The sequence below is a fragment of the Taudactylus pleione genome, unplaced genomic scaffold (genome assembly GCF_031769625.1).
Source record: "Taudactylus pleione unplaced genomic scaffold, aTauple2 ptg000270l, whole genome shotgun sequence".
In the NCBI taxonomy this organism is placed as follows: domain Eukaryota; kingdom Metazoa; phylum Chordata; class Amphibia; order Anura; family Myobatrachidae; genus Taudactylus; species Taudactylus pleione.
This window is the reverse complement of record NW_028284672.1, coordinates 9,353,380-9,367,973: the sequence shown is the minus strand read 5'-3', so window position 1 is coordinate 9,367,973 and position 14,594 is coordinate 9,353,380. Positions and strand designations below refer to the sequence as shown.

The 14,594-nt window shown below is 44.6% G+C and overlaps 1 protein-coding gene across 2 annotated transcripts in view; it reads left to right on the top strand.

The window, feature by feature from the left end:
* Positions 1-7,625: 7,625 nt before the first annotated feature.
* Positions 7,626-14,594, top strand: part of ALG9 (ALG9 alpha-1,2-mannosyltransferase) — a 178,817-nt gene continuing 171,848 nt past the window's right edge. For both annotated transcript variants that reach the window (XM_088481366.1, XM_088481365.1), the window contains exons 1-3: positions 7,626-7,765; positions 10,189-10,327; positions 13,627-13,761. In XM_088481366.1, coding sequence (XP_088337492.1) covers positions 7,659-7,765; positions 10,189-10,327; positions 13,627-13,761 — 381 coding nt within the window. In that variant the 5' untranslated portion in view covers positions 7,626-7,658. The remainder of the gene's footprint in view (positions 7,766-10,188; positions 10,328-13,626; positions 13,762-14,594) is intronic.

Sequence of the window (14,594 nt, the reverse complement as noted above, 5' to 3'; positions counted from 1 at the left end):
AATGAGCAGCTATGATAGTAATTACAGGCTGGGGTATAAAAAGTGGTCAACAGGTAGAACCATTTACATGGAAAGTAATGAGAAGAGGATGGTTAGAGTACAGCTAGGCCACAATCTGTCACCTTGTATTCATGCAGTTGAAAGCTACCACCAGGAGTATAAAAACCTCAACACTTCTGAGCTGCAGGGGATTTATGTGAGTCTTCCTGTATTTTTAAAGTGACAATCCAGCTTGGTTTAGCCTTTACACGGATTGCCACTTTAAAAATATGGTGAGACACGCATAAATTCCCGTACCGTCTGCAGTTTGGATGCTATTACATTTGGCCTTGTGTGTGATACTGGTGCCCAGGTCTAATCTGCCAGGCGTCGGGACTTTGGCGTGGGGCTGTTGATAGGCGTCGGTATTTAGACGCCTATCATTAGTCCCACACCGGGATTTCACTGTCGGGAAGCAAGCGGTCGGCATTTCGACCACCGGCTTCCTAACTGCATCCCCTCATACCAAGAGCTACAATTTTTTATTTTGACATACAGTATGATTTATAATTCCTATGATATCACTTGATGTCAGTTTCAGCTCAGATCATAGTTGATATATGGGTCAACACATAAAAACATGGAAACAACTAGAAAATAAAATAAAAAAAAAAAAACCAAGATCAAAGCTGCCCATCTACTAGACCATACCACTGAGCGATTGCACGATTAAGACATCGTAATCGTGCAATCGCTCAGTAATGGTGCACAAATCGGACATCCAAATGTCGGAAATGACCAGCGATGCGCGCGCCTGCTGGTCATTTCTGAAATCTATCATCGCCCGAACATGGTGGACAACCATGACGATCACGTCAGGTTCAGCATGTACAGGAATGATTGATGTGCCTACACTGAACGATCAATTGTTCAGTGTAGGCACTGCATCCCTAGGGAGACAACGGCACGATTACAATGTTGTAATCGTGCTGTCGTCCTGGGATCTAGTAGTGGATGGGCATCATTACAGTACAGTGTCACAATAGTGACATCTAGTGGAATTGTTATGTTATTGAAACTTTTTTTTTTGAAGGGGGCACTTGTGTAAAAATATAACTGTATAAATCTAAGGCCCATATTCAATTAGCCGCATAAAACCGAGATCCGCAGAAAAGTATCGCCAATCACGGCTTTTCGCGTGGCGGAAACTTATCTCCGTGTTCAATTCCAAATGTTTTCGCGTATGCGGAAACTCAATGCAATATAATAGGCGAAAAAGATTCACCTCTGAATGGCAGGAGAAAAAAAGTGATTTTTTTATTTATTTTATTTTGGGGTGCAACGGTGGGGAAACCACTCAGAACCCTTGGGACAGCCCCCCACAGGTCAACTGTGTCGAAAAATCCCTAAAAAGTTAAGAACACCCCCAAAAAGTACTTTAATTTTGGGGGTGAAAAAGTACAAAGTGGGGGGACAAGCATAAAAACTAGTGAAATAGACTTTTGGGGGTCTGCAAAGGATGGGTCAGGTGTTTTTTTTTTTTTTTTGCAGATGCTCGCAACAGGTCTGTTTTTCACGATTTTGTTAACTTCACTTTAGAGACTTTAAAATATGCTAGCGCCCATTTTAACGTGCCCCAAAATTGACAGGACTACTTATTTTCACCAAAAAATACAGCAAAATGCTATTCTTCACCACTTATGCAAAGACGCTAATAAGAAGCTATTGAAACAACTTAAGTACCCCAAACAGCTTTATTAGGGCTATTCGGGGACATCTACATTGATCCCCAATGTTAGTGCATCTTTTTGGGGGGTTAAGTCTGATTTCCCCATTTCTGACAGCACTTTCCGCCTGTTCTGACTGCGTGGCTTGGAATTGAATAGGGTGAATAGCGGGGGTGAGCATGATAAGGTTCCGCGTCCAAAATACGCGATGTTGGCGGAAAGTCGGCCAGGCGAAACTTTATCGCGGACGTGAAACTAATTGAAGGAAATATATACAACAATCGCTCTCTACATTAAATAGGGCAGCTTGAGAAACAAAGTGACTTTCATACGTCACAAGGTTTAGAATACAAGGAAGCAAATAATATCTCAGGCGCACCTAATGGGAACATATTTCTTCACTAGCCGAAATGTATAGCTATGAAAGTTAGTGTGTGGTGATTTCACACCACTAGATAAATTGTAGTACAAGATTTTTATATCAATGTCACTGTGTCCCGAAAAGTAGGAAATAATCTCCAGTAGTTCACCGTGATTCCAATAATACCAGGTCGTCACTCCAAATTCTGTTTAAGATCCTTTATCCACGGGTCACCTCCTCTGTGTAAGATTCCAAATATGCATACATGCAACACAAAAGAGGGTTGCCGCAATAGTGTAAGATCTTCACAGTTTTCTATTAAAATTTAAAACACACAAATGGATGCGTACCATAAAAGACCTTTAAAGCAAGGCACACTGTTGTACATATAGGGGTATTAATCTGCTCCCCCCTATAGAGCGTTACCTTCCCAGTCTGGGTACTTCAAATGTCATCACCATAAAACCAACGCGTTTCTACCTCTTCTGAGGTCTTTATCAAGGTATATGGCAAGGAGTGATTTAGCCTGATATATATAGCCCATATGGGCAGAGCTGCCCCTTTAATTAGGTGTATACGGGGTTACTTACTCATAACAGAGCGGGGCTGTCTTAGGCTCCCTTGGTTCTTAAGTGGACGCTGCTGTAGTGCACCACGTGACCGCTGTTTGGGGCCCGGAAGTGTTGCGTTGCAAATGGACACACGTGATGCGATCCAACAACACGGAGCGCACCACGTGGTCTGTTCTATCCCCATTAATCAGTGTGCTGTGCTCCATTACTTCCACCGTTTGGAACGCAGCGCTCGATTAGTTCCGGCTCTGGAAAGCTTCTGTATATAAGACAGATCAGGTGATACAGACATCGTGACAGTGGCTATTATATACAGAAGCCGTCCAGAGCTGAAACTAATCGAGCTCTGCGTTCCAAACAGTGGAACGCAGCGCACTAATCTGAAATTGAGAGAGCGGACCACATGGTGCATTGATCATGTGACACGCGCCACGTGACAGCGGTCACAATGCACAGCCGCCTGGAGCAGAAACTCAGTGTGCGCTACGCTCCAAGTAATGGAGCACAGCGCACTGATTAATTGGGATAGAACAGACCACATGGTGCGCTCCGTGTTGTTGGACCGCTTCACGTGTGTCCATTTGCAACGCAACACTTCCGGGCCCCAAACAGCGGTCACGTGGTGCACTACAGCAGCGTGCACTTCAGAACCAAGGGAGCCTAAGACAGCCCCGCTCTGTTATGAGTAAGTAACCCCGTATACACCCAATTAAAGGGGCAGCTCCACCCATATGGGCTATATATATATCAGGCTAAATCCATCCTTACCATATACCTTGATAAAGACCTCAGAAGAGGTGGAAACACGTTGGTTTTATGGTGATGACATTTGAAGTACCCAGACTGGGAAGGTAACACTCTATAGGGGCAGGGCCAGATTAACAATGGGGCGGATGGAGCTACAGCTCCAGGCCTCCACATAAAAATAGGCCCATTGTCATGACAACATGATGTTGACTGGCCATCTGCTCTCCACACGGTCAGCCACAAATCATAAGTAGTAAAATTGTATTTCTATTTACCTCACAAAATTAAGCATTTTTTTCTTTTACAGATTTAGGGAGACATTGGGTAGAGTATAGGGGTGTACACGCCCACATGGCACTGGCCACTCCCACACAGCACTGGTTATACCTCCTCTGCTTCTCATAATAGGCCCTTGGTCATTTTCAGCTCCAGGCCCATGTGGCCCTCAATCCGGCCCTGTATAGGGGGAGCAGATTAATACCCCTATATGTACAACAGTGTGCCTTGCTTTAAAGGTCTTTTAACTTTGATAGCTATACATTTCGGCTAGTGAAGAAATATTTTCCCATTAGGTGCACCTGGGATATATTATTTGCTTCCTTGTATGCAAAACTAATTGAATACTGCCCTAAAAGTGACCTGCAGTGATTTTTTTTTTTTTTTTCAATAAATGTACCTACTCTAAGAATGGCTTAACCATATAATAGTAGGCCTTTATCAGGAAAGAGAATATCAGATAAGCAAAATCACGCAGCTAGGTTATTATGAAATGAAAGAGGAAGGAGGGAAAGTAGGGATTACATCAAGGGTTTACCATAAGGAAGAGTCAAGGATTGATGAAGAAGAAACCTGTTACTGGGTCTGTGTGAGTCTGAATAAATAATGGTAGACTGGTAGCTTCAAATTGTGGTGTCACATGATCTGCAGAATGATTGAGATGGTTTAGTAATTATTTGTTCTATACTGTGTGCCAAAGTCTGATGTGGATTGAATTATGTGAGTGTACTGTGGGGATTTCCAGTTAACCACTAGCTTGCTGTGGTGACTATGTCCTCGATTTTACTTCTGATGATGACAAGCTGAAGGAACAGGGGTCAGGAGAAGCCTGAAGGGGAACATCAACCTGCACAACAGTGAGAATTAAGGGGTCTGTTTACTAAGCAGTGTTAGGAGACAGAGTGAAAAGTGATAAGGTGCCAGCCAATCAGCTTGTAACTGTCATCTTTCAAACACAGATGGCAGTTAGGAGCTGATTGGCTGGCATCTTATCTCTTTTCACTCTGTCTCCTAACACTGCTTAGTAACTAGACCCCTAAATCTCTTATTTCTCGCCCGATTGCCAATTCCTTAGAACATTTTTCAAGATAATTAGGAATTATGACGACTATACAAAATAAATTGCATTGTTTAAAATATATGTGAAACCATGTCTCCCAACTGTCCCGCATTCAGCCGAACAGTCCATTCTACTGGGACTGTTCCACCCGTGGGCCGCAATGTCCTGCGTTGGGGGAGCACATACCGCTACGCAGAGCAGTGGGTAAGCAGAAGGAGAACAGAGGCTCTGCCCCTTTCTCATGAAGCTCCACTCCCTTTTTGGGCCCTCTTCATGGAACCTAAAAGTTGGGATGTATGGTGAAACTAGCTGTTACCCGTGGCTTTGCCCATGATGAAATCACTTCTGCCAACATTATTTATTATTATTTTAGGTGTTCTTGTTGTAATTCTTTGTAGAGGGGCCCAGTCGCAGGAGTGGCCCACGTGACTGGCAGCGCTATACAGACTGGTGGCAGCAGCGCCTTCACCCACCACTCACACCAATGTCTCTATGTGCCGTGTGCACAGACTGCTATGTAGCCTATCCTATTCACCCACCACTCACACCAATGTCACTGTGTGCCCTGTGCACAGATTGCTATGTAACCTGTCCTATTCACCCATCACTCACACCAATGTCACTGTGTGCCCTGTGCACAGACTGCTATGTAGCCTATCCTATTCACCCACCACTCACACCAATGTCACTGTGTGACCTGTGCACAGACTGCTATGTAGCCTGTCCTATTCACCCACCCAGGGCTGCCATCAGAAATGGTGGGGCCCAGTACTGACAAAGTACACAGGCCCCCCCCCCCCACGGGGGGAGGGGATAGAGATTTTATATATATATATATATATATATATATATATATATGAAATAAAAGACGTTGAAAAAATTAGACCCACATAAAAATTCAGAAAAAGCTGACTGGATTGGGGGGGCAGGGTAGGGAGGGCTGGCTGAACTGGGGGGGGGGGGGGTCAGACAGGGATGGCTGGCTGGACTTGGGGGGAGACACACAGGGCAGGGAGGGCTGTCTGGACTGGGGGGTGGGGCAGGGAAGTCTGTCTAGACTAGGAGAGGGACAGGGAAGGCTGGCTGGACTAGCTGGGGAGGCTCAGGGCAGAGTGGGGGAACACGGTAGGGAGGGCTGGCTGGAACAGGAGGGGGAGCACAGGGCAAAGTCAGGCACTATATCTGTACCTGGTTTGGGCTTCAGTTGGCAGCCGGAAACAGCGGCGCGCTTTCGGCAATGGCACCACTGTGACTGGAAGAGCTGTCCACTGCTGCTGCACACATCGGTTGCCGGGCCCGAGCCAAGGAAAGCTCGCAGGCCGGCAGCTCCTGATTGGCTGCCGGTCCGGGAGCTTTGATTGGATGGTGCCAGACGCCAGCCAATCAAAGCTCGCGGACGGGCATCCAATCAGGAGCGGGCGCTCCTGATTGGCTGCCCGTCCGCGAGCTTCAGCTGGCTCGCAGCCGGCACCGTATTTGTAAATGCAAAGCAGGGAGTGGGACTGTCTGTCAGGCGTTATATATCTGTACTCCATGGCTGCCGGTGCAGCACTGCAGCTTCCCGGGCCCCCCTCTGTCTATGCTCTCTCCGGGCCCGGGACTCGAGGCCCGGCAGTCCCCCCCCTGATGGCGGCCCTGCACCCACCACTCACACCAATGTCTATATGTGCCCTGTGCACAGACTGCTATGTAGCCTGCCCTATTCACCCACCACTCACACCAATGTCACTGTGTGCCCTGTGCACAGATTGCTATGTAGCCTGTCCTATTCACCCACCACTCACACCAATGTCACTGTGTCACCTGTGCACAGATTGCTATGTAGCCTATCCTATTCACCCACCACTCACACCAATGTCACTGTGTGACCTGTGCACAGATTGCTATGTAGCCTATCCTATTCACCCACCACTCACACCAATGTCACTGTGTGCCCTGTGCACAGATTGCTATGTAGCCTGTCCTATTCACCCACCACTCACACCAATGTCACTGTGTGACCTGTGCACAGACTGCTATGGAGCCTGTCCTATTCACCCACTACTCACACCAATGTCTATATGTGCCCTGTGCACAGACCGCTATGTAACCTTTCCTATTCACCCACTACTCACACCAATGTCTATATGTGCCCTGTGCACAGACCGCTATGTAACCTTTCCTATTCACCCACCACTCACACCAATGTCTATATGTGCCCTGTGCACAGACCGCTATGTAACCTTTCCTATTCACCCACCACTCACACCAATGTCTATATGTGCCCTGTGCACAGACTGCTATGTAACATATCCTATTCACCCACCACTCACACCAATGTCACTGTGTGCCCTGTGCACAGACTGCTATGTAGCCTGTCCTATTCAAGTGAACGTGGGCTCAAAGCCTCTCTCCCCTCCAACCCTTGCCGGCCGTGCCCATAATGCCTCACATATCGCTTTTTGATGATACCAATAAATTGTTTTTGTTATTGCTCAGCTTTAACTTGACTGATGGAGATAAAATAAAGTGAAGGTTATTCTGATGAGTTTACACTACACATTGATGCAGTTTTCTTGTCAATAGGTTCAGTCGTTTTTGTACCAACTTGGAGCAGACACAACTTTTTATATTAGTATAGATTAGAACTACAGAAGCAATTTGCATTACTTTGTTGCGATACAATTTATATACACAGCGTGAAAACAAAATAAAGCTGTTAAAACCCAATATGACGTTGGTGAAGAAATATAAAGATCATGCTTAGAGTCCTAATAAAGTATCCACTGCTTATTTCTGTGGTACCCTATTCCACTTGTCATGTGACACGTCATGAAAAAACCTACAGTACAGAGTACGCTGACGGTTTATTAGTCTGCCAGGGAGAAAAATGGCGCCCGCTTGTTCCTCAGCGGTTACGAATACCCGGAAGTGTTGTTCACTTGCCCTTAGTAGTAATGGCATCCAAGGGAGCTCGCCAGCGATGGAAAGGAACCGGCGGTGAGAGGGAGGAAAATAGCGGAAAGCAGAGAGAAGAAGTCCGGGTGACCGAGCACAGGGCCGAGTGAGGGTTGCTCTGGATTTCAGATACATGTCTGTTTTCTGACTAGTACCTGTATGCATGCATAAATGGCATACATTCATATTAGTGCATGCTTTACATGTGATAACACTACACATATGTCTCACTACTCCCTGGATGTGTAATACAGACCCTTGGCTGTGTCCATTCTTTTATTATCTGCATTGTTTTACTTGTGGATCATACAAAAAATATAGTGTAGCCTGCATGGACTAGAGAGTCTAGACTATGCTTTGTGGGGACATCATTGGTGACTATAAAGGCAGTTAGCTGGGTTAATAAATAGGCCCCTTTATTTTCTTGTTACAGCATTTAAAATCAAGTCTGCAAGCCTCATGCTATGCAGATTATGTATAAAACCTTTATTGCCCTAAAATACCCCCAGGCTCTGTCATTTACAGAGGCTGGCCTTCTTAATGCAAGCTTCAGCATGAACACTATACTTTAATGTCCTTCCATTTATACAGTAGCTATGATAATCCTTTTATTGCGTTGTGCATCTGCATGAGACCCTATGTGTGTGTGTGTGTGTGTGTTACACCTGCTTACTTTCACTCTCTGCAGGAAAACTAGCTTTGGGTGACTGCTGTTAAGGCGCACATCCACATGTCGATAATAATGAGCGATTGCACGATTACGACATCATTATCATGTAATCGCTAATTAATCGTGCACTATAAAGTCGGAAACGGCCAGCGATGCGTGCTCCCGCAGGTCGTTTCCGACATCAATCATCGTCTGAACATTCTGGTCAGTCTGCCTATAACGACAGATTGACCATGTTCGGGGATGATGGAGGGTGCCTACACTGAACGACTAATCGTTCAGTGTAGGCATTGCAGAGGATGGGGTACGATTACGATGTTATAATCGTACTGTCTTCCCTGAGTCGCGTAGTGGATACGCACCTTTAGAGAGCAGCAAGTGCAGCACTTACTTTCTCACAGTAGGGGCTAATAGGTGTTCTACTGTTCTGTGGCAGTTTAATAGCACAGAATACGGCCTTTTAATAGTAAACCGTTTCACAAAGCCAAACTGATATCAATGTAAAATAATAAACCGCCAATGACCCTGCTTGTTGGCAGCACCTGACACTAGGGGGTACATTTACTAAAGTGCAGGTTTTTAAGAAGTGGAGATGTTGCCAAATCAGATTCTAGCTATTATCTTCTTGAAGGTCTTAAATCTTAAGTAGAATCTGATTGGTTGCTATGGGCAACATCTCCACTTGTAAAAACCTGCTTTTTAGTAAATATACCCCTAGGTGCATGACTGAATGTAACGTGGACAGGGCTGTATGCTTGCCTTGGCAGAGTAATGGTCTTCTGCGGCTGTGTTTTCGACATTATAGAAATTGAATAGATAATGGTGTATCTTGGATTTTGTAGCCATTATAACAGAAATCTCCAACTTACTCTAATGTTGAGTCAGGTCGCAGGTAATAGGCCTGATGCCAAATTGAATTAATCTGGTGACCGTTGCTCAATACAGTATATGCGTTTTATTCGCCATATTCATAGTTTTATGCATCTTGAGATGTTTACACATTGCATGTGTCCCTGGTTTGCATTTAGTCTTTATCATAATGCACTTGCAGCTACATATACTGTGGGGATAAGATACTCCTCCACACAGGTGTATTTTTGCCTTGTGTCCAGCTGTATATAGCCCACATTTGCGTGACCATGCCCTCACTGAACTGTGCCCATGTGAGATCTCTGTTACAGTCCAGCTCTGCCTCTTCTGTCTTAAGAGTAGATGCAATCTCATGCATACAGTTCTGCATTGCCTGTACTTGAACACACCTATTCCAGAGCATGTGCAATCTCCTGCACGATCAGCTCCAGAAACAGCTGTATGCTCAACTTGGCATCAACCTAATCTGTAAACAGGCCAGGGTGAGGTTCTGGTATTACTATTAGCTGCACATTTATCAATAATCACATTTGCAGTGCGATCTGTGAGTGATATTAGGGCACATGATTGCATTGCAGTTGCGATCATACTGTCCAAATGTATTAAATTGCACCCGCAAGGACTGGGGCTCCGATGTGCTTGGCGTGAAGTGACCACGTCAACGGTCTCTTCACTCCTCTGTTGGCACTCCAGCGCATACACGGTCTTCATACCACAAACAATTTTTGCCATGTGTAGGCTATAGTCTACAAGCAGCATGATGGCGCTAGCTGCAGGGGCCAAGCTCCGGAATGCGAAGCTTGGTAAATCCGACAGCTTTGCGTCCCCCATAGAACTCTATGGGGGTTTTGGCTACTGTTAGAAATAAAGGGACCGTAGCAAATATCTCCAACATTCTAATGTAAGGTAGGGTTGGCTTTATTCCGTGTCTGGTTTCCCTTTCTCCATTCTTTTTCGTCACTAACCACCTCCTTCTGTGTTTTTTCTAGCTCTGCATACAGTAAACCAGGCCAAGTGTGGGCACCCGAAGGGGCTACTGCATTTAAATGCCTGATATCTGCCAGGTTTTGTGCAGCGCTGCTCAGCAACATCTCAGACTGTGATGAAACCTTTAACTACTGGGAACCTGTGAGTATCTAATTAGAAAAGATCAGTGCTGTGCTCAACCATTTCAGCTGTGAAAGTGTGAGTACTCTTTAGCACTCTGAATGCCGGTGTCTAGATTTGACACTTCGTGCACTTACTGCAGTTTAATAAGCACACTACTTCATGCTTACATTAAGGTCTATATCTGTGTATCTGATCTATTTGCAGTACACCACATACAAACAACTTTTTTCTTCACGTCTCTACCTGTCCCTTGGGGAGGGGAGTCAAGTGAATAGATAGCGGAGCGGGAGGTGAAGGTGTGTGATCAACAGAAGAGAGATGACAAGGATTGCAGGAAAGGAATGGCGCAGGCCTATCTTGTGAGGAGGATATCTTTTCATGTCTGATCTCAACAGTCTTGTCTTTGAAGTAGTATTTTTTGAAGTATTGTGCCACAGCCAAGAAAGCTGTCAATGTAGAGCAGGCCTGGCCAACCTGTGGCTATCCAGCTGTTGTGAAACTACATGTCTCAGCATGCCCAGCAACTGTTCTACCATTCCCTAATAACAAAACTGTAGCAGAGCATGCTGGGACTTGTAGTATCTGGAGAGCCACAGGTTGGCCAGGCCTGATGTAGAGAGTAAAGATCAAGGTACAGTCCAGGGCCGGGGAATGTAGAATTTGGGATGAGTTAGAATGTCTGTGGCTATGAGGAGACTTATTAGAACATAAGAACATGAAAGAGGTGTATGAGATCTTATAGGTGATCAGGGTGTGATCTGTGAGAGAAAGTGGTGTTAAAGCAGCAGATCATAGTCTTTAGATTACAAAATTAAGGCACTGGCCCTTACAGTTAATAGAAGAGTTGGTCCTCTGAGAGAAAATGGTCATGGATGGTGACTTTGTCCCAAATAGTGCATGCTTTAGGGGGATGTAAAGTGATGGAAGACAAATGGTGTATGTGACGTTTGTTTGAGAGTAGCGCACATAGCCTACATTGTATGCTACCTTTATTTAAGACTTCTTGAAGTTAATTGAAAAAGTTTAACACAGAATAAAAGAGTTTGCAATAAATAATGTAATCCTGTGTCCTAAGTAGATAGAAGCTTCTTGACAAGCCTCAGATATGTTATAGTCCAGTGTTGGCTAACCTTGACACTCCAGCTGTTGTGAAATTATATATCCCAGCATGCCCTGCCACAGTTTTAGCATGCCCTAATAGCAAAACTGTAGCAGTGCATGCTGGGTTATGTAGTTCCATAACAGCTGGAGTGTCAAGGTTAGCCAACACTGTTATAGTCTGTCACTTTTATAATCTGAATATCATTTACTCCATTCTGTAAAGTAATTTGGAAAATGTATCAGTATCCCTTGGTTGCCCAACCCAGTTCTAAAGCTGCATACACACGTAAAGATTTTCTGTCCAACCATCCAACTAGTTGATTGGTTGGAATGAAAATCTGGTAAGGTATGGGAGTAACTGACAATCAGTAATTTGCTCCCAAACGCCGGAAAATGGACAAAAACAGTTGTTTGAACAAATTGTTTAGATCAAACATTTAACAAACTTGTCTGACGACCATTTTCATCTGTTTTCTGACATTTAGGAGCAAATTACTGATCATCATTTACTCCCATACGTTACCAGATTTTAATTTTAACCAATCAACTAGTTGGTTGGTTGGACAGAAAATCTTTACGTGTGTATACAGCTTTACACTGCACAGTACGATGTGACCTAATTAGGCAAAATGTACCTGTGCACAATTTCTCCACTTCCACCAGCTTATCACTAACAAATCATTCCCCTGTAGATACTGCTCCTACAATCTGCAGATACATATCTAAACAGCATTGAAAAGGAGCTAGGGGGCATTTATATAGTAGGACTGGCTGTCCAGTGGGGATGTCTAATCTGTTGTCATGTAGATCTCATGCACCATGAATATTTCATTATGTTAGGTGTCTCCTTCCATAATCCCCAGGGAAACCACTATTATTCTTATCATTTATTTATATAGTGCCATTAATTATGCAGCACAGTACACAGAATAATTGTCATTTGTGTTACTCCCTGACCCTTTGAATCTTACAATCTAACTTCCCCAACACACAAGCGCATACACACACTAAGGTACGTGCATTTTCAGTCAGCAGCCGTTTAACTACTCCAGTGTTTTTGGGGGGGATAGTGGGTGGAAATTGGAAGAGTCAGTGGAACATACAAACTCCACACATATAAGGTATTGGCTGCCCATCATGACCCCTATTGCTGTGAGACAGCAAAGCTGATTACTGTGCCGCTATATCAAAATGACTCTACAACAGTGATTTTCAACCTTTTCAACTCGAGGCACACTACACAAGATTTTAAAATTGCCAAAGCACACTATCCGGCTGTGCGTGACCAATGAAAAAACATAAACATTGGCTCCCACATAAAAATATACACACATATTGGCTTCCAGAGGAATAAAACACACTACAGTACATTGGCCTCCACAGATATAAAACACACTAGCTGACCGCCGCGGCACACTTGACAACCACTTGCGGCACACTAGTGTACAACGGCACAGTGGTTGAAAAACGCTGCTCTACAACCACTCAAGTATAATGTAGAGCTAGTAGGGTATATTACTTAGAGCTACAGCTATAATATTATGTTAATAGTGTGTATTTATTATTTGTATCTTTGCACTATTAGAAGATGCTTTTCAAATGTATATGGCACAGTTAGATTTTGGTGCATTACTGAACCAGGAAAAGCTAGTTCTCCTTCAGTTTTTTGGGTAAAAATATTGAGCATTATATGTGTAAGCAGAAGCAATGGGATGCGGTTAATATACCGACACCCGGGATGCCAACTGCCCGGATCCCTATCAGCGTTGGAAAACCAGCCACAGAATCACGACATGGCTGGAGATGCCGTCGCTGGAATCCCGACAGCCGGCATCCTGAACGTAAGTATAGCGGGGCCAAGTAGGTGTTAGGCATGGGGGGGGGGGTTAGGATTAGGGGCCCCTGGGGGACTTAGGCTTAGGCTGCGGGAGGGGGAGGTTAGGGTACGGGTTCACCACTGGGGTAAGGTTAGGGACTAAGGGGGGAGGGTTAGGTTTAGGCACTTACCGGGAGGGTTAGTATCAGGGTACAGACAACAAGGGTTAGGGTTATGGGGTATATAGGACAGGAGAACACTACTTATCGTTCCCCTGTCGGGATTGTCCCAATCAGGATGCCGCTGTCTGCATATTGACAGCCGGCATCACGTTGTCTCTATACTTTGCAGTATTGTGTTGCAATTAAGTTTTTAGAATAACTGTGATGTGTTTTTTTAGACTCACTACCTCGTTTATGGCAAAGGATTCCAGACATGGGAGTACTCTCCAGCTTACGCCATACGCTCTTATGCTTACCTCTGGCTCCATGCATTGCCTGCATGGTTACATGCTAACGTCCTTCAGACAAACAAGGTAAGACCATATTTTTCTGTCACATATCATAAGGACAAAGGTGCAGAAACGCCCATAAAAAGCGTCTTCCAATGTTCATTTTCCCATGCTAGTGGAGGAGTTGTTCATTTCTTAAGTAAGTGCTACTAAGAATTCAGGGATGGTTTAAGAGAGGATGGGAGCCTCCGTGCAGGCCCCCTCCTCTCTTGCCAGCACATTCTCTGAGTAACCCAGCTGCTGATGAACTACACACCCCAGCATACCCTGCAACAGTTTTAGCATGGCCAAATAGCAAAACTGTGGTAGGGCATGCTTGGATCTGTAGTTCTTCAACAGCTGGGGGGCCGCTACTTGCCCACCCCCAGAGTAGACTCTAGCATTGTTCCAGAGTGCGCTGATATCCGGGAACACGGCACCAGTGCCATTTTTCTCCGTGATTTCTGCGGCGCAGACGGACAGGTACAGTAAGTATCTTCTATGGGTGCACTGGATAATAGATACACCCATGAAATTATCCTTTTTCGCGGACATCTGTTACATAGTAAACGTGATATTTAGTGTATTGGTGAAATTTACCACTTTGTTGCAATCTATCCTGACATCTTTATTCTCATCAGATTCATTTGTGACAAAGGTTAGGGGAGAGGTTTATCAAGACTTTGGGCCGTATTGCATTAGCGGCGAAAAGCCTTTTTCACCTGTTTTTTGTCGAAAATATTGCCTAAAAACTTTTTAACTAATTCAATTCCACGACGATTTCGCCTAAGTGCAAACTTGATGCATTGAATAAGGCAAAAAAGATTCTCCAATCAATAGCAGGTGAAAAGTGCAAAATCTTTATTTTGGGGTGCAAA